Source organism: Vigna unguiculata, chromosome 1, assembly GCF_004118075.2.
Source record: "Vigna unguiculata cultivar IT97K-499-35 chromosome 1, ASM411807v1, whole genome shotgun sequence".
In the NCBI taxonomy this organism is placed as follows: domain Eukaryota; kingdom Viridiplantae; phylum Streptophyta; class Magnoliopsida; order Fabales; family Fabaceae; genus Vigna; species Vigna unguiculata.
Genome location: NC_040279.1, coordinates 36706080 through 36726482, shown reverse-complemented (window position 1 = coordinate 36726482; position 20403 = coordinate 36706080). Strand labels below are relative to the sequence as shown.

General features: G+C 34.4%; 4 protein-coding genes and 1 long non-coding RNA gene across 7 annotated transcripts; 4 read left to right on the top strand and 1 right to left on the bottom strand.

Moving 5' to 3' along the window:
- The first annotated feature begins 2125 nt into the window (after window positions 1-2125).
- Window positions 2126-4315, top strand: LOC114173599 (glutaredoxin-C11). Its single transcript, XM_028058089.1, has one exon. The coding sequence runs from the start codon at window positions 2253-2255 to the stop codon at window positions 2559-2561; it is 309 nt and encodes a 102-aa protein (XP_027913890.1). The 5' UTR covers window positions 2126-2252; the 3' UTR covers window positions 2562-4315.
- Window positions 4316-4640: 325 nt separating this feature from the next.
- Window positions 4641-5532, top strand: LOC114173606 (monothiol glutaredoxin-S11). 2 transcript variants are annotated; one of them, XM_028058096.1, is made up of 2 exons: window positions 4641-4902; window positions 4982-5532. In XM_028058096.1, exon 2 carries the CDS (start codon window positions 5039-5041, stop codon window positions 5339-5341), a length of 303 nt encoding a protein of 100 aa, XP_027913897.1. In that variant the 5' UTR covers window positions 4641-4902; window positions 4982-5038; the 3' UTR covers window positions 5342-5532. The 2 variants fall into 2 exon arrangements, with proteins under 2 accessions (XP_027913897.1, XP_027913902.1); XM_028058101.1 differs by having other exon boundaries at window positions 4761-4902; window positions 4988-5532.
- A 4500-nt stretch (window positions 5533-10032) lies between these two features.
- Window positions 10033-10948, top strand: LOC114174323 (membrane-anchored ubiquitin-fold protein 3-like). The gene is made up of 3 exons (XM_028059158.1): window positions 10033-10162; window positions 10294-10464; window positions 10893-10948. The coding sequence occupies exons 1-3, from the start codon at window positions 10033-10035 to the stop codon at window positions 10946-10948; spliced, it is 357 nt and encodes a 118-aa protein (XP_027914959.1).
- A 1564-nt stretch (window positions 10949-12512) lies between these two features.
- On the bottom strand, window positions 12513-14244 carry LOC114189908. The gene is made up of 3 exons (XR_003605747.1): window positions 14068-14244; window positions 13884-13949; window positions 12513-12800 (listed from the first exon to the last, which is right to left on the bottom strand). It is a non-coding gene; the product is annotated as an uncharacterized LOC114189908 (long non-coding RNA).
- Window positions 14245-15643: 1399 nt separating this feature from the next.
- On the top strand, window positions 15644-20403 carry LOC114185325 (zinc finger protein CONSTANS-LIKE 13-like). 2 transcript variants are annotated; one of them, XM_028072991.1, is made up of 5 exons: window positions 15644-16323; window positions 16910-17071; window positions 18006-18265; window positions 18830-18941; window positions 19986-20403. In XM_028072991.1, exons 1-4 carry the CDS (start codon window positions 15784-15786, stop codon window positions 18924-18926), a joined length of 1059 nt encoding a protein of 352 aa, XP_027928792.1. In that variant the 5' UTR covers window positions 15644-15783; the 3' UTR covers window positions 18927-18941; window positions 19986-20403. The 2 variants fall into 2 exon arrangements, with proteins under 2 accessions (XP_027928792.1, XP_027928801.1); XM_028073000.1 differs by having other exon boundaries at window positions 18830-18933; window positions 19986-20374.

Sequence of the window (20403 nt, the reverse complement as noted above, 5' to 3'; positions counted from 1 at the left end):
GACTAGTTAAATGTTTTCTTCTTTTAAGTGTTTCACACTTCCCTTTCTTACGTTTTTCTCAATACTTTCAAAATACAAATAATTAAAAATAGCCTTATATCCTATTTAAATTACTAACAAAGAATCTAAAATATAATTTATATATAAAAAATACCTTTCTTGATTTTTTTTTTCAATCTCATCATTCATTTTATTATATAGATTTATTACTGTGAAAGATATGAGAAAAATTATTTATTTTCTCCTTAAAACCACACTCCTGTTTATTGGATAAAGACAAAAATGGAAATGATATAGTCAAATATACAGTTCATTATTAAATTAATTTGAAATAAATCGTGATCAATCAATTAAAAGTTAAGAATATGTGCTCCCTTATTTGTTAATTTTTTTTTAACACAAGTTCACTTTATTGGGGTTTCTATCACCATCTTTTGCGTAGTAGCTCATATCGTGTAGAAGCTTCTACATAAATCTTGAGCTACAAGAATCGATCGAGACATTTACCACAAATTATTATTTTAATTCCAATTCACTTATATATATAAAAACTGTCAAATTATCGTTTTCACAATTATTTAAAAAACACATTTAAAATAATTGTAGTTAATTAATTAATCAATTATCAGTATATAATCTTGGAACGAATTATACTAATAATTTTCTAAACTATAGAGGTTTTTTGTGTCTAACCTTTTCAGAAAGATTTTTGATGTATATTACTAAAAATTTTTATATTACATCTTGTAAAAATATTTTATACAGAATATTTTATAAGAAAATTGATAATAATTTTTTATAATTTTTTTTCACAACAAAAATTATAAGTATTTTATACGAAAAAATTTTTAAAATAAAATTGATAGGAAATATAAATTTTTTTATTAGTATTTTTTTTTCAACTTTTAATCGATGTGGTTTTAGATGATAGAAACACCATATATGTAAAATTTGAAAAATACTTAAAAATTGAGTAATTTAATTTAGTTAAATATCTTTGGGTCAATAGTGCAAGAAATAGAATAATTTAGTGTTTTGTTGAAACAGTTAAAGAATATTGGATAACCGATTTGGTCGGTTTTATATTATAGTTACCTAACTACCCAGCATAAGATATCTAAATTCAGAGCAATCTTTAACCCACTTCACTCTAAGCGATGACACACAAATTATACCTTATCCTTCTCCCAATTCTTACTTTCAAGTTGACATTCTCTCTCTCCTTCACTACTTGATACTAAAATTTCGATGTGCAAGAATCTAAAATTCTTTGGATTTGTTTTCATGGATATGTATCCCAAAGTTAACATGATTGCTTCAAGCCACGTAATTTATACCAAATGAAGCCGAATCATATTGAAGAAATCAAATATCAAAATATATCCACATTTGTGAAGAATCCCTTCCCATGCTCAAGGGCCAAATACAAATAACATTACACTGTCTTCTGCATTGCATGATTCTGATGCCAAAAAGTGGAAACCAATTGGATAAACTCTTATCTTTCCCCAGTCACAACTTAACTCAATGCAGAAACAGAACCAAACCAAGAGATATAACAAACACTACATCATAAACATAGTATTTGGTTAAATTAAAACGTAAGACTGAATTATGAACATCATAAACATACCCTTTGAATGTTTTTTTATACCTTAATAACTGTATAGCTTTTAGTTTAACTTAAACCATTCAGATGAGAGTTGGAACTGGTTTCCTCTTCTGGGTTCCGACTTTGCATATTACTAATTCTATTTGATTCTGTTTTTTTGATAGATTTTGTGACAACGCAGCATTGGTTTTGTTCATATATTATAAACATTAGGGTGTAGTGTAGAGTTTTTAGGGCTTTATAAACTATACATTGTTCTTATTCGTGCATTGATTGCTGGTACGATTAGGCACTCTAGATATTTGAATTATCGTTTACAGTTTGATGCTAAATGCAAGTTGTTCATGGCACTGGCAGCGTCACCATCGCCCAAATGATCAGGGGCACCTCCCTTATCCAAACAAATATCTGAAGGAACTTTCTCTCTTTCTCTGTCCTATCCAATTTAACTATAATTAATTTGCTTCTATGCTTTTCTAGCTTATACAATTCAATCCACTATCCTCACCAGCTACTATAAATAAGAGCTGATGAAATCTCAAGCTTCACCAGGGTACAACAACAACAACAACACTACCTTAATTAGTTCCCACACTCATCTTCTATATCTTTCAATACTATATTCTCCCTAGTTCTTATAATGGATAGAGTTAAGGACTTGGCATCAAAGAAAGCTGCTGTTATATTCACCAAGAGTTCATGCTGCATGTGTCACAGCATCAAGCAACTGTTCTATGAGCTTGGAGCAAGCCCAGCAGTTCATGAGCTTGACAATGATTCCTATGGGAGGGAAATGGAGTGGGCTTTGAGGGGTATGGGTTGCAACCCTTCAGTCCCAGCAGTGTTCATAGGTGGAAAATTTGTGGGCTCTTCCAAAGATATCATATCCCTCCATGTTGATGGCTCTCTCAAACAATTGCTCATGGATGCAAAAGCCATCTGGTTTTAGCTACACCAAGGAGACACTGTTTACTTGGGGACACTTCTGCTTTTTCTTCAGTGTCCTCTTTAAATTGTAGTACCAAAAAAAAGTCTGTAAAAAAATAGTTTTCTTTTCTTTTGGTGTTTTGTAAAAGGCTTACTAACTCTATGCCTACTACTGAAGTAGTATGAAACTTCGTGCGGCTGAAAGTGACCGAACATGGTTTATGCAAACTGTAATGTTTCTGGGATTCACTTTCTATTTGAAATGCCTTGTGAAAGAAAAAGGGTGTTTCAATTCAGTACATTCATCTAGTTTCACCGTAAAATGTTCCTCTCGCATACATAGCTGATTAGTTATCAATTTAATCCATGGTGAACAAATTTGCTGTGGGATAATGAAGTCCGCAGACAGTTATATTTTTAATGAAAAACAAAAGTACGTATTCCGGTGAGAAAAGGAATACGGAACACACCCTCATCTCATGGTTGTTATTCCAAGTCTTTGATGCGAAAAAATTGTTTACAAAAGGATATCATTGACACCAACTGAGAAAAAAGATAACAGAAAGATATGATAAGAAGTGTATAGTTTTTTGTTTAGTGGAAAACAAGAGAGAAAGCTTAAGAAAGGTATATGATAAGAAATTGTCAAAATAAGAACATGCCTATAACAGAAAATCAGAGAGAAGAGTTAGAGACAGTAATAAAAAAGATAAATTGTATGATCTGTAAGAAAGAGAGCATGAGAGAAAGATGTAAAGAAGCCTTGGAAAGTACCATTCGAGAGAGGATCATCAGAGACATACTAAACCAATGAGATATAACTCAACCCACATATAAAGGATTGATACCGGTCTTAATCCAAAACTTTGAGACAATGAGATTATGGGTCTTTATTTTTATATGGTGTTCAACTTTCTCATTTTTATTAATCAATGTGGGACTTAGACTTACAGTTGAATTTTCAAGAGTAAATAACATAAGTAAAAGTTAAATCTTGAATAAAACGGAATAATAATATAGTGTGATTTATATTAGTATATTATTCCAAGTGTTGAGACATTAGTAGGAGTTGATTCGTGACCGCTGAATTTGGGCACCAGGTGCGAGGGACAATGATAAAGTTGAGACATCACTTGGTGATATGTTGGTTTTTTGGTTTGGCTGAAGAGATATTCAAAGTTTGAAGCAAGGAACGTGCATGGCGAGCCTTCCTACCCTCGAGACAAAAAGGTAATGCAACCACTTTTTGTGTCTCCTTTATTATTCCTCCCTATCCACAACGCAACATATTTTATTTTTCCTCTATGATTTTCATGCGTGTGAAGACTATACATAAAAGGGCATCATTTAATTTCTAAAATAATTTATCCGTAGGAGCACGACGTGACACTCAAGCAACATGCGCAATCATAAATTACTTGTGTTTTTATTTCTTAGTTATTACATTTCGCTAACTCATTCATCGAACCAAAACTCTTGCGCCTCGGACACATGGATAAGAAATTGGATGGTTCAGTTATGATGCATAGATTCTTCTGTGGATTGAATGGTCGCTAATTCTTCTCAAAAAAGGAACTGTTTTTTGCTCTGATTTTGTAAGCTTACAATGTATTAATTAATTCGTGTGATCATCCACACACGTGAGAAACCATGTTAGTGCTGCATCTACGTAGAGTCTCCCAATTCCCAAAACTGAACCTCTAGTGTGAGAGAGAATCGCACACGAGTTAGTGGGTGCAACACGAAGAATCTTGCAGCCACCGAAAAAGTGATATAAGTCTCTCATTCTTTTGGCATAAGGATTCAAAGTTGTTGATTGTGAGAATCAGAGATAAATTGACCACCCTTCAGTGTATTTCCACTTTTATTTACAACAGAGAACCGTTTTAACGTTCGCAAGCTCTTTAGTAGTTTAGCAAATGGGTAATAACGCAAGACACGTACGTTTGACATAGGCAAATTGCATTATTGCATCAACATAGTCGCAGGAAGATACTGTTTTCATTTGTTTTTGTTGATGAAAATGTTGGTACTACATAATTTGGTCTCAGAGGTAGTATACCAATTGAAGCATATACGTGTAATATGTCTTCCAACTTGCACAACCGAATAAGATCACACAATAAATTGGGTATCTAAAAAGCACAACCTCTTTAGAACGTGCTTTGCTCTTGATCAAACAAAGCGGTCCCTAAGCTGTCCCTATAAATAGTCTAGTGTATCAGCTCATTTGAAATAACCTCAAGCTTCATATAATTTTCTATTCCCCAAATCCCCTCCTTAGACTTCCAACCCAATATAGCCACTGGATCGAATTCAGTTTGGATTCGGTCTGATGGTTTGGGAGTTCTGATAAGTCTAAGGTAATCTAAAGACACATCTTAAAAATTAGGCCTTTTATTTGTTTCCTGTGTAACATGATGTCTTTTTTTGCTGTGTCAGGAACAGAATTGTGTACATATATTTTTAGCAGACCAGGTGCTTGATCAGTGTATCAGGATGGACAAGGTGAAGAGGTTGGCCTCTGAAAATGGTGTGGTGATTTTCACGAAGAGCTCTTGTTGCCTCTGCTACGCAGTTAACATTCTGTTTCAAGAACTTGGGGCGAATCCTCTGGTTTATGAGATTGATCATGACCCTGAAGGCAGAGAAATAGAGAAAGCTTTATTAAAGCTAGGGTGCAATGCTCCAGTCCCAGCTGTGTTCATCGCAGGGAAGCTAATTGGATCCACCAATGAAATCATGTCCCTCCACCTAAGCGGTTCACTCACTCGAATGCTGAAAGGCCAGCCTTTGTCTTGAAAAGAATCACAAATCACAGTTCCTGATACCTGCTGGAAGAATAAGCTGGCTTGAATCATTAGAGTAGTGAGCATAGTATTGATGATAATATTCTAGTGTTTTATGTCTCAAGTGGTTCCTAGCATTTGATTAACCTTAAAGTAATCACATAAATATTCTTAATGAAGTTTGATTTATATACTTGTACTACAGTCCCAGCTATCTGATTATGATTTTGACACTCTCTTCTCTCCACCACGCACTGTTAATTAAGGCTAATAATCTCACTAGTTTAGAAAAGAACATACCCTGAAAGTTTCTTCCTTAATGCATCTCAGAAAATGCTCTCTCCTGTGTTTGTGCCTCTTTCTCTAATTTGTTTCAAACAACCACCAGTAATATTCAATCACCTTCAACTTCAAATCGTCATAGTAAAATGAGAAGTATCTGCAGTCACTTGCTTTGAATATGTGTGACTGTTTCCTTCTGCATCTTGGGAAGAAAATATTCTCTGAAAGATATGTAAGCTGCATGGTAATTGACCAAACACTAACAGCCAAAGAACCCATTATGGTTTTTGCCTGTCTCAGTCTGTCCAACCACTACATAGGTCAAACTCAATCTTCCTGTCATATTTTTCCCATCCTTCTCATGATACTTAACTTCATGTATTCTATAGTGAAGAAGAATAAATAATAAAGACAACCATATAATGTCATCCAATTACAAATTATCAAATATAGTAAGTTTGTAATCTTATATGATGACTACTTTAGTCAAACTAAACATGATTTCTGATCTGTTAAACGTAAAAAACTTTTACCATCAGAGTTTTATAACTGTTACACTCAAGTAAAGAAACATTTGAAACTTTGAAAGTTGTTTTTGAGGGGGAGAATAGAATATTGAGGCAACATGTTGAAAAAGAAAAAAAAATATTGTGCTGGCATTAACTTTTCCATCTCTTGGCGTTGTCCACAAAATTAAAAGTTAACAGGGAAATTCTCGTCTTTTTCTGATCTAGTGCTATATGGATTCTTCAACTTTATCCCACAATAAAGAAAGGTATTACATTCCTCACCTTTTATTTATCTTGTGTTTATTTTTATTCCCTTCTTTTTCCCCCCACAAACATCACTCAATATTGAATTATGGGAAACCATACTCTAGGCTTAGTTACCAAAACTTGACCAAGGTCACAGCAAGAGGTAGTGCTGTGAAATTAATCCTGCATTTATGCAGAAAAAGTCCTTAGTTATAGTTTAATTAGGCATACACGCGCAGCTTAGTATCTTGTTCAGGAAACTTATGTTTATCAATTCCAAATATATTATAAAAGATATCTTTCTATAACATCTATTTCTTATAACGTGCCTTAGATGTTCAAGATGGAATCTTTTGCTGCATAAAGAAAATAAATACATTGTAATAAATTTGAAGGCATGGTATTGTAATGGCATATTCCAATGCAATGATGATTGTAAAGTAGTGCCTTAAAGAGCTAAACCATACTAAAAATGTATACACAGCCTCAAAAAGGCAAGAACTGAACGCATGGAATACACAGTACATTTAGCAAGCCCACTTTACTTTCATAATAACAAAACAACAATCCACAACCATTTACTTTAATTGGACAATAATTGTGTTATACAACATAAAACAAAGATCTTCTCGCTTGGTTTAGATAAGGAAGAGTTCCATCATAAAGCCCAAATGGCGAGGATAAAGGATTTTTTTCCATTCATATTTCTAAATCTATTACTAACCTGTTGTAGAAGAAATCATGTGACAAAACCATATATGTTCCTTTATCATCTACTAATTTAATAGAAAAATGATTTTTTTGACAATTTTATCTTACAATATACTGTGTTAACTTTTAAGTGACTTTTTATTTATTTTTTATATTCTAACACCACTTAAAATATGTTACATAATCAGATTATAAGAGAAATTTGTCAAAATATCATTGTTTAGTGTAAGTCGTTAGGTCATAGACACAACATTGCTTAGAAATTTATCATTGTTGTGGTTAAGTATAAGGTTAGTTGTTCTCATTCCAAAACTTTACCTTGTGTTTGGATAGAGCATTTCAACAATGCTTAGAAATTGAAATGCTTTGTATTTGAATTGCTTGTAATTAAATTCCATTCATTTTTTAAATAACTTGTTTGGATAAGGAAATTAAAATACCTTACATTTCAATTTCTTGTTTGGAAAAAAATTTTGAATTTATTGTGAGATAAAATTTAATTTTAACAATATTTATTTTACGCTTAATTATGTTTTGAGTTCTTGATAAATTTGGAAACATGCTCGATAATCCAGATGGGTCGGGCAGACCCAACTACGCAACTGAATTGTTAGACCCGACGACCCACCCGAGCTGGACCGACTGGGAAGCCCAGACAGGCAGGGTGGCCCGATGATCTAGAGGCCTGACGGCCCATACTGCACGATTGTGCCGTCAAGTTCGTCAATATGGCCCGGTCAAACCCGTCTAGATCATTGGCCCAATGCTCCAGACGGGTCCGACGACCCGAACGAGCCCGACGAGCTGGATGGGCCCAACGAGTTGAACGAGCCCGAAAATCCGGATGGGGCCGAATACCCGGACGGGTTCGACGACTCGAACAGGCTCGTACACCCAGATGGGCCCAAAGACCAAGACGGGTCCGACGACTAGGATGGGCCCGACGACTTGGACATGTCCGACGACCCAGACAGACCTGACGACCTAGACGAGCCCGAGACTCGAATGGGCCCGACAACTCATACGGGCCCTTTCAAACCGTCGGGTCCGTCCAGATAGTCTGGCCTGTACGAGTCATCGTTCTCGTCCGGGTCATCGGGCCCGTCCGGATCATCGGGCCTGTTTGGGTCGTTAGACGTGTCTAAGTCGTCGGAGCCATCCGCCGCCCGTCCGGGTCCTTGGGCCCATCCTAGTTGTCGGACCTATCCGGGTCTTCGGGCCCATATGGGTGTACGAACCCAATGATTTGGAAGGGCACGTCTGAGTCGTCGGGCCCGTCCAGGTCGTCGGGCTAGTCCGGGTTGTCTGGCTTGTCTGGATCATCGGGCTCGTCTGAGTCGTCAGGCCCCTTTGGGTCATCAGACCTGTTTGGGTCATCGAGCCCGTTTGGGTTGTCAGGCTCGTCTGGTTCGTCGGACCCGTCCGGGTTGTCGGGCCTATCCGGGTTGTCAGGCCCGTCTGGATCGTCGGGCATGCTCGGGTCGTTCGGGTCGTTCGGGTCGTCGGGCACGTCCGGGTCGTCGGGCACGTCCGGATCGTCTAGAATGTGAGGTTGAGTGAGAAGAATTTCAAATTCCACCTATTTTGAGTGTATTTGAATTTCTACTAATTTAGCTAATTGAAGTCCTTCAAAAAAATGTTTGCATTTGAAATGCTTTTTAATTTCTCTATCCAAACAAAGCATTTCATTACAAAGAAATCTAAATTCTTCAAAAAAATGAATTACTTCATTAAAATACTCTAGCCAAACACACTCTTAGTATTTAGTATTTTTTTCAATTTGTATTTTCATTTTTACTTATCACATCATGAGTGTTTTATTATTATGTCAATTTGCATAATGATATTTTGATATAATTTTTTTACATTCATTTTATTTTCTTTATATTATAGGTATTATTGCACCTTGATCATATTATAAAAGCAAAAATAAACTCAAGATATGCAAAACGATACACTCTAATAGGGTTGACGTGGCAAAACAAAAAGAGGTGGATAAGCAATGTATCTAGAGATTTGGTCGTACAAAATAAAAATAGATGACTTTTGTTTCGTGATTTCTCCGATAATCGTTTAGGAGTTGTTAAATCCTCTTCTAATCATAAGACACAAATATTTAATCGATCCAAGACTCAGAAAAAAAAAAAAAAAACATGTACTAAAGAACCAAAACAAAATGCACAAATCTCTCTCCCTTTTAAATACACTATCACTTGTCACTCATCTTTCAATGATGGTTTCTTGATCTGGTATTATCAATTCCTTAAACTCTCTCTTTCTTCTTCTTTTCTCCGAATTGCAATTTCAAGAAACCGCTACATCGAAATTGAGTTAGTTCTATGTTCTTATTCGATTCTTGTTGTCCCTCACTTTAGCGTTTAATTTGTGTTAATTATAATATAATCGCACTCTGTTGGCCCAAATTTTGAGGAAATTAAACAATTATGTATGCATGAATCACTCAGTTTTTTTTTTTTTTTTTTTTTTTTAATTTCTATAGTTTTGCTTATCAAATTTGACGTGAATCATGATCGATCTATATGAATTTCATCTCTTTCTTCTTTACCTTAAAATTTCGTATATGAATACAGATGCATGCCTCGTATACGTTGTTTGGAGAATTAATTGGATCATATGACGTGCTCACTTGGTTTTATTGGTACTCTAATTGTCAAATCTCACGTGCAATTTTTGCAAGCTTGCTATAAGAAGAAAATTTTCATCAAAGTTCAGAGGTTGGTTTCAATTTCATTTTGTGTTTTTATGTTTTAGAATTTGAATTTTTTGGTCACTAAAAACCTATTATACCCATCTTTCCTTCAAAGAGATATAATTCTTTAATTTGTTTTCCCTGCCATTTTTTAAATATAAAAACAAGTTTTCATGTGAATGAAAGTGAAATTAAATTGTGTGTAGGTTAAAAAAGCAAGAGTGATAGAGGTGAACACAGGTTGTGATGGCTGAAGGGGAACATATTGAGCTTAAATTTCGCATATATGATGGAACTGATATAGCACACAACACCTATTCATCATCAACAACCATTGCTACCCTTAAGCAGAAGCTAATTGCTGAGTGGCCTCAAGGTTTGTCATTTTATATTAATAAAAACATATTTAACAATGTTTTATCACTTACAATATTTTGTGGGGTTAAACTATGAACATAAAAATGGTTCAAATGTTTTTACCTTTCAGTGGAATATTTTTGTGTACAGGTAAAACAATTACACCAAAGGTAGTAAGTGACCTAAAACTCATACATGCCGGAAAAATCTTGGAAAACAACAAAACTCTGGCCGATTCCAGAATAACATTTAGTGACATCCCTGGAGGTTTTGTTACGATGCATGTTGTAGTACAACCTCGACCGACTAAAAAGAAATCAGGTTTGTTCAATCTTTCGATTCGTTCATAGTAGTGTATAAATGTTTCACATGATGGTTTGCTCAATCTTTTCACATATATTTGTTTAAACATTTAATATCGAAAGTTATACCTCAATTAAACATAAGACAATTTCATAATATATAAGTGAGTGCAAATCTTATCTTATAAATCGATTTTGTGGAATTGAGTTAGACACGACATGTATATACTTCGGCGTGAGAGAATATGTTAGAATTCCCACATTGACTAGAGATAAAACAATTTCATAATATATAAGTGATTGTGAATTTTATTTTATAAGTTTGTTGTGTGAAGTTGAGTTAAACTTAAAGTTTACCTCTTGATACTTAAGGATAATTTTTGTTTTCTATTCATGTGTTAGTGTGTTTCTTTATTAATGTGATTTTTCCTGGTGATTACCCTGCAGAAAAGAACCAAGATGAGAAACAAAAGACAAATTCATGTTCATGCAGTGTTCTTTAGTTCACAGTTCCTATATATTTACAACTCATGGGATGATGGGTATCCAATACCTTGTGGTGGTTATATCTTTACAAGACATGTGTGTGGCTTTGTCAAATTTGCTTATTTTAATGTTGAGTTCATTTACGGTGGAATCAAATATTAACCTTGTAAAAGTGTAACCTTGGTTACAACTACAATAAAAGTGTTGTAGGGTACAAAGCTGGCCAAGGAGTCCAAATTACGTGTCCAATATTCCATGAATATGCATATTACAAATTTTATATTATCAATACATTAATTATTTTCCATATGTTTGGACTAAGTTGATGAAAACAAAAAGTATCTCTCTCCAAAAGGAACTTTATATATTTATAATATATAACATTATGAGTTGTGCTTTTATTTATCTCATTATTTTAAGTGTCAAAATAATCGGACTATTGTTGATAAATATGAATTGCTGATGAATGCGGAAATCAAATGTAACAAACTTCAAATGTTATTTGTTTAGTTGTTCGTTTTCTAGTACCTGAGTTACCTTATCTAAGCAAGAATTAAAAATCTAAAAAGACACACTGAAACATTGACTAAGAATCTCTTGAACTTTAAACCAGAACATTCTTAATATCCAAAGTATACTTACAAATTTTAATTAAATATATATATATATATATATATTAATACTTAGATTTAAATTTCAATAAAAACATAATGGTATTAATTAACGATAACATGTATACACTTAGAATAAAAAATAACAAATCGATATAGCATGAAACCGTAAAAGTTCGAGATTTGAAAATTAATCAATTAATATAAATAACTATATTTTACATTACTATAATAAATAAATTAATAAAATATTTTAAAATTGATTTAGATATTTATTTTTCATTCATTTCAAATTATTTGAAATAAAAAAATAAATAATTTAATTAAACCCAAAAAGAACATATTGGTTGAAATAGTTTTTTTACATTGATTTTTGGGTAGTTTTGAACTAGTTTAACCTATTAGAAAGTGAACCACTTTTTTTTTATCTAATTAATACCTATTGGTGCTTTTGTGTAATTCTTTTTAAAAGTTATTCAAATATGTGAATTTGAAAAAAAATTACGACTAAGATAATTCATGTTACTTGACACAGTTTTATTGAAAATAAGTCGTGATACAATTTTAATGTAAACTTTGTTGCATTTGAAACTAAAGTTATAATAGAATGACACCACTTTAGTTTAGTTTTATTAGGGTAATATAACTTTAATTTAAAATATTCTAAATTAAAATTATATCCTTGACACAGCTTTTATTTTAAAAATATTTTGAACTCAAGTCAAGACATATTAACGTTAACGTTACTTTTTTACAGTAAAATTGTTTCACCTTAATACCATTTACTTAATTTATTCTTTAAAAATCTATTTATTTAGGTTTTTTTTTTCTAAAAAGTTGTACCAAAATGATGTTTTGGTCACTTATCATTCAATATTGGTAAATAGAGTTTGTTACCGTTTTAATAACTATGTTTATGTAAATGATTTTGCATAGAAATATTTGTAGTTAATCAAATTAACTTTGTGAATAAAATTTTAACATCCCGTTTTCATAGTTTTTAAACTATTAAAAAAACATTTAAATTTTAATAGTTCAGAAGCAGATGATGACATAGACCAGTATAATATATAATACAGTCATCCTAAAAAATAACCATATATACGCTGATCAACATATACAGCCCATACACCACTAAAGGGTTACAAAACATCCTAAGCATCTACTAAAGAAACATGTAACTACTACTGCTGGAAAACGTCCTGGAAACCCCTTCAACGCTTGTCTAAGAAGGGTGTACCTTCACCTGCACTTTTATCTGCTCACGCCATTCAATAAGGACGATCATTGCAAAAGTAGAAGACACACAAAACACAATAGAAACTAGAAGGGTAAGCTAACTTGAACAAAGAGTAAATCATGCAATTTTCATACTAAGACAGAAAACAGACTTTTATTACACAATCTATTAAATCATCCAAATAATCCTGACCATAACACCACACCTCATTCTAGACTCGATATCCGGATTATGTAAGTGGCATTGGAGCTCTTGGTGACTTGCACTTGGATGGTTCCTAAAATCTGCAGAGTTTTAGGCACAAGGGGTATTCACCCAACCACTCTCAAGGTAAATCCCATCACCTCTATGATGGATCGGAATCATAGACCAGGACCTCCTGCTACTCCCCCGACGTAATCCATCATACTCTACTTGAGTCTTAATGGTTACTAGGAGCGTCAGGATGCCACCAATTTGAGTCCTCATGCTCTTACATTCACTAAAACCACATTCCTTAGAATTTCCCTTGAAATCCTAACTCCAACATATTCTCATTCACATCAAATTCGCACTTAAATCCATCACACAGTCTAACATGCATAAAGATCACATACAAGACCAACTATCATCATTTTAAAGCAATCAATATAGCATCATGTAAGCCAAACAATGAGAAAGCTAACTTCTGCAGGGAATCTCGCTTAGGCTAGAGAGTCTCGCCTAAGCTAGAGAGCTTATCTCGCTTAGGCGAGTTGATCTCGCCTGGGCGAGACATCATACAATGGCGAATTACAAATCCTGGACGAACTCTCGCTCAGGCTAAACTGGCTCGCCTAGGCGAGATGTTATCTCGCTCAGACGACTCCAGCTCGCCTAGGCGAGGTTTCGCGCAGTGACAGAGGTGATCCTTTGGTATTTTCGCTCAGGCGAGAGCGGCTCGCCTAGGCGAAACTACCAGGAAATCCACTCTGTTCTTCACATGCAAGCTCGCTCAGGATCATCCAACACTCAATATCACGCAAAGGCAGTTTCAAACACGAATTAAACATACAATCAAGCAATTCAATCACTCCCAAAAACAATTCATGCGAAATCTAGATTAAAGTCAGCTTCCCTTACCTATTTGTCAAGAATTCACTTGGTGGAGTCAAGAAAATGGCAAGACAGCAGAATTTTCAGTTTGACCTATGAGAACCCATCACCACAACAGGGAGAAGGAAGAATTACATGATCAGATTCGAAATTCAGATATTAATTTGTGAATTCTAGCTGGATTTGAACCCAAATTGGAGATATAACTTACCTAAGAGGATGGAGGCTGAGAGAGGAACTGCGGAGGGTCCTGTTGGCTGATTCTTCCAGAGTCTGAGTATGAAAAAGTTGAAACAGTGAGATGGCAGCACAGAGATGAGAGAGTGGAAGAAGATTGGATTGCAGAGAAAATTGAGAGATGGAGAAAGAAGGGAGAGTGTTGCTGTTTTTAGAGAGAAAGAAAAAGGAAGTAAAAGAGAGGGGTATCACAAAAATTATCTCTGAAATAACAAATTTAAAACACCACAAGGCTATATAAAAATATAAAATTATATTCCAAATAATTATTCAATTGTTAATTTTTTTTATATTGTTTGAATGAATGCATTCTTAAAAAAAATTTAAATAAAAGTACTGTAAAATACTTTTATAAATTACATATCTACTCACTCACTGATAAGTGGATAACTGAAATACGTGTTCGGTATTACAATTTTTTTATTCTTATTCTTATTCTCAACCTTTACCTATGTTATGTTGGCTTATTATTACTTTTTCCTCTTCCATGAAAAACCACGTGAACGATGTTGGTAGTGTGTGACACCAATTTATGATAGATCTGAAATCTCTAGTAACTTCCTAAAATTTTGAAAAGTAATTTATTATTTTTAAAATATCCAAAAATGAGTTTCGTTAGGTTAAAAATGTAAGAAGATGGATTTTGGAAAATAGAAACCAAGAAAAAAAAAACATTATGTTAGTTATATGTCACATCAGCGAATCTTTCCAAAATTTTATAATCTCGTTTCATCTATATCTATATATATATATATATATATATATATATATATATAAAATTTATAGACGGTAAAATCTAATTCGAGCTCTTTAACATTCGAATTAATTCGTTTTATTTTTTATAAATTGTGAGAAAGTATATACGGTAAGTAAACTTAAAATTAGAATCTCAGAATATATCTATCATACATTAAAAAAATATTATATCTAATGATCATAATTTTTATTTTCCAGAATATTTTAAAAAAATCGGTTTGTGTTTTTTACTACTTTGACTTCGTCCGTTCTTTAACAACTGTTATTAGTCCAAATCCAACTTTCAATCACAAAATTATATTAATACCGATGATTAACGTATATATATATATATATATATATATATATATATACTGGGTACAACCACAGTAACAAGAATCTGTGATGAACAACACAAAAGATCTTTTGATTTTTATGTTAACACTTTTTGTGAATCATGACCGTGCGTGCTAGAAGGATTGAAATATTAATACGTGTGGGTCCCATTCTCTTTGGCAACGTATCTCTATCAAATAAATTTTTAATTAATTAATAAATTAACAATCAGCCTCTTTAGATGGAAACTGGCAATTAATTATTCTTATAAATCAAACAAAAATAATATAGTTCAACGGTGACTACGACTGAGTAACCAGCTTAATTGAATAATTATTACTTAATTTAAGGAGATAACACAAATTGTTTAAATGAAATCCAAAAAGATGAGTTTAGTCACAATCACAGAATTTCATTCCATCCATTTCAAAAGGACAAATTTTGTATAAAAAATAAATAAAAAAAGTGAATTATCAAGTAGTTCTTGATCTCCAAGGAAACCAACAATGAATATCCACCCATCCATTCAACCGTTCTACAAAGGCTTCACTTTTCTCAAATCTTCCAACACCTAATCCCAAATTCTTCACTAAACCCTCACTCACAAACCTCATCAGCCATGAGCGCTGAAGCGCCGAAACCAGCGCGACCCTGTGACTACTGTGGCCACTCCACGGCGGTTCTCTACTGCAGAGCCGATTCGGCCAAGCTCTGTTTCTCGTGCGACCGCGAGGTTCACTCCACCAACCAGCTCTTCTCCAAGCACACGCGGACGCTGCTCTGCGACGCATGCGATGATTCCCCTGCAACCATACTCTGTTCCACCGACACCTCTGTTCTCTGTCAGAACTGCGACTGGGAGAAGCACAACCCGGCGCTCTCCGATTCCCTTCACCAACGGAGGCCCCTCGAAGGCTTCACCGGTTGCCCTTCGGTCTCCGAACTCTTATCCGTTGTGGGGTTTGGAGATCTCAGCAAAAAATCGCTGCTTTCTTCGCCTCAGGGAAGTGCCGCTGATGGGTTCCTCGGGTGTGAGATTGAAGGGCTGTCGGATTTCTTTGTTTGGGATGCGCCTTCTGTTGTTACGCTTGATGATTTGATTTGTTCTTCCGCTTCTTCTCATAGCTTTCAGGCCATGGAGGTTCCTCCCCTGCCTAAGGTACATACATGTATGAATTATGGAGGCAGAATTGCTGTAAAAAAAAGAGACTTTTTCTTAGAATTTCGATCTCGTGAAGTTCACAGGACTGAAGATCTGCAACTAGTTTGATAATTGCCTAATAATGGAAGAAAACTCAATAATAAATACTATGCTTCTACCATTTTAGAGTTTGAGTTTTGAGGGCTGAGTAGTTGCTGCTAGTCCAACATACAATAGACTCGACAGCTATTATCAACATATTGTCTGATGTCGTCTAAGAATTTGGATTTAAAAGTTACCTACACAACATTTTGGACTTATTACATGTCAATGTGAGATCTTTTGTTCCCTTGTTTGGTGCTGAAAACATAGAAAATGCAGTGGAGAGTAAAAAATGTATTTGTTTCGGAAGATGGTAGGATCTTGTTTTCTGAACTTGGGATTGGTTGGTGAAGAGTGAAAAATGTTAACATTTTTTTTTTTTTAATTTAGTTGTGGTTGTTTATGAGAGAGTGGATGATTCGGATGTCAAAGTAGACATTGAAAAGCTGTGTCTATTGCTACTACAATTTTTGACTTGTTCAGGGTATTGTTATTGATTCAGAATCGGAAGGCTGCTTGTGGGCGACACAGAGAAGAGATTCTTAGTCAGCTTCGGGAATTGGCCAAGTCTGAGCCACTGGATCTTGAACAATATGTGCAACCAGGAAACCTGTCCTCGGCTTTTGAACGTGACGTGGAGGTTGATATCTATCCTTATCATGAGGTAAAGCTTTTACTTCACTTGTTCTGTACTTGTGTTTTCTAGTCAATGCTGTATGTTTTTGAACGAGGGATGGCCTTTTGTGTTTCTAGATTAGGTTTACTTGTTTTAACCTTTTGATTTTTCATATTGAAGTTATATGCAAATTTTGTGGAGACTATATTTGAATTTGTTAAATAGTAGAGTTAACTGCGATTGTGATTGTGATTGTTAAACAATAAATTATTCAAATAAAATTTTGACATCTACTGGCATAAAATTTTCATATAAGATTAACTTGGGTAGTACGATATTGGCAATTATATTTCCTGTAGCACGATAATTCAGTTGATCCGATGAAAATAGTAGTTATACTGGGTGAAATCTAGATGAATTATTGCTGAAAGGGTTTCATTAGCGGATTCTCCAACTTCTTGTAAGATTTCTTGGAGGGAACATGACTGATGGCTTGATTTAGTCAAACATTTGACTGGGTCTGGTACGAGGATTTTGCTCTTGTAAAATGAGAATAATAGCGAAATATGACTTTTCAGGTAGTTAGGTTGCATGTGATGTAATGATGGATCATGAATCATACTCTGAAAACACTTTAATTTGACTTTGACTGGAAAAAATCTCACATCATACCTTTTTACTTTGAAATTGAGCTCTGTTTCCCCTAGAGAAACTTATTTAAAAGTCTAGCATTCTTTTAATTTTGAATTCCGATTTGCTGTTATGATAAATCTTGCTAAACTAATCGCCAGCAACATATATCTTGCTTTCTTATTTCCTGTGCCTGGCCTTGTTCTCTTGTATTATGGACTAGCTAGGTCATTAGGTTGCTCTTTTGAACCATTCAACTATGCCTTCTTCATTGGGCATGGTGTATGACATACCTTCTGAAATGATTTAACTGAAAAAATCGTTGTGCTATCATATTGACTGTGTATTTCAGTGGCATAGAGAAAGGAGTGAGCCTATGTATCAAGTTGTTCCTCCTGACCCATCATTGAGAACTTGTACTGAAGAAGTTCCAGTTAAACAATCCACTTCTGTTGGGGAAACTCACACCTTTGGCGACAAGGGAGGGAATCCATCTATTTCTCTCAACTCTGAAACCCTACCAACTACTCCCAAAGCTGGTGCATGTGAGTTAACTAGCCAAGAAAGAGATTCTGCATTGTTACGGTATAAACAGAAGAAGAAAACAAGAAGGTATTACTATTACAGCATCTTTTGCTTGCTCTCTGTGTATCTTAGAGGTATCTATTTCTTAATTTGTGATGCTTGCCGAGCTGCCCAATTTCTCATGTTAAATTCTCACTAGACCTTATCCCAAGTCTTTACCCCTGACATGTATAAGTTATTTTCATTTCCGTTTTTGCACAATACAAGCTTTAAATCCTCTTAGACAAATCTTCTATAACAGTGGCCACAAGTATAATTGTTGGATATAGCTTTGATAGATATCAAGAATGAGTCATTATTATCTGACCGTTTCCACCAATATGTTGATTTATTGACTGAAAAAGTTCAGCTCAGACTTTTCTGGAAGAGTGCTCTTATTATTTGTTTTGTTATCGTCATCTACTGTGAAGTGTACTGTGCTTCTGTAATTAGCTAGGCCTTGAAATCTCCTTGCTATATAATGGTTGTTGGATTGTTGATTAATATGAATTATGAATTGCTAGCATTTGTGAGTTCTGATCTTGTTGATTGGTATATGAATTTGTAGAATCTTAGATTATTAAATTGGCATACTTTTATGGAAAACAACAGATATGACAAGCACATAAGGTATGAATCACGAAAAGTTCGTGCAGAAAGCAGGGTGAGAGTCAAGGGTCGATTTGCCAAGATGGAGCGGGAACACTAAAATCATGGTAGGCTGGTATGACACCATAACTATAATTCCCAGCTCAAATCACATACATAATGTAACACGTCTCTTGTATTTTGCAAGTGATGCATCCTTGGATCCAGAGCTAGGATATTATTATATACAGACATTTTCTTGCAATATAGTTGACACTAGTCTTTTTACTATTCCCTTTGCACCATAATGATTGCACCTGAGGTAGACGAATAGGTGCAGTCTGCTGTAAATCAAAATCTAATTCACCGGGGTCTTTGTCTTTGGCCTTGGATCGTGTTTGGAGAGTCTCTTGTGGACTTCCATTTTGTCATGTTGATTATTAAATAATAGTGTTGATGAAAAGCCTGAAGGTAAATTGCGGACTCCTTAAATTGGTATGAACAGGTGTTGAACATTCCATGGGAGCAAGTGAAAGCAAGTTATACTTGTCTTAATGTTTGAATATTCTGAGAATGTGAAAGTTGAGGTATAACACAGCTGAGAAAGTGCTACCTAAGGATTTGTGACAAAATAACACATTGTATCTTCTGCAATTTCATTGTTCCTTGTTTTGTCTAGAGGGATGGATATGTTACTGTATCTGAACTCAGCCGAGACTGCATGTGTTTTTCCCACTTTTAAATTTCTTTTAACAAAATGTGCTTTCAAGTAGTTCTAGAACAATAAGTACTGCTAAGTACTGATTCAGCAAAAAGTGTGCTAATAGAAGTGTTAAGTGCACATGCAAAGGACACAAACTGTCTAATTCATCAGACTAATTGTCTAGTAAATACTGAAGTATGTGTTGCTCACAGCATTGAGCTCTAATAATCTAGGTAAGCGATAGAGTCTGTTCTGTCTTCATGCATATTGCCAGGTTATGTATGCAACTTTCAGTCATAATTTAGTCCATTGGCATTTGATTGAATGCAATGCATGGGAGGCACTTCTTGTCTTCAAGGAACCTCGCAATATTAAAAAATTATGTGTTTTGATCTCATCTTATAAATCTGATAATGTACTATCGTCTCTTAATTTCCATATCATGTCTACTTAAAGCATTGATATCGTGTTGGACAGATATCTTTAGCATTTGAAGTATATATGGAGCAGAAAAGATACATGGAGAAGGAGTCATTTTGCTGGCTAACGCATTCTTCTGTGGTTTTAGAAACACAGTAGCTTGGATGATGTTAACGTTCCAGCAAAATGTAAGCTTGTACAAATGTTTTTCCTTGTTACTCATTAGAGAAATGCTAAAAACACACTCTCTGACGCATTCTTTGTCCTTGTAGAGAGGTGTTTCTAGCACTTTTCTAACTCTTTATGAATGCTAAAATAGGATGTAGAATATTAATTGCTGACATTTCTCAGATATTTATGATAGTGTGAGGTGTATATACCAAAATAAAATAAATAAAATTGCGAGAAGAAAGAATACTACACATCAGTGAATACCTTGGAATATATGTCGGAATGCTATTGCTTTGACGATCAA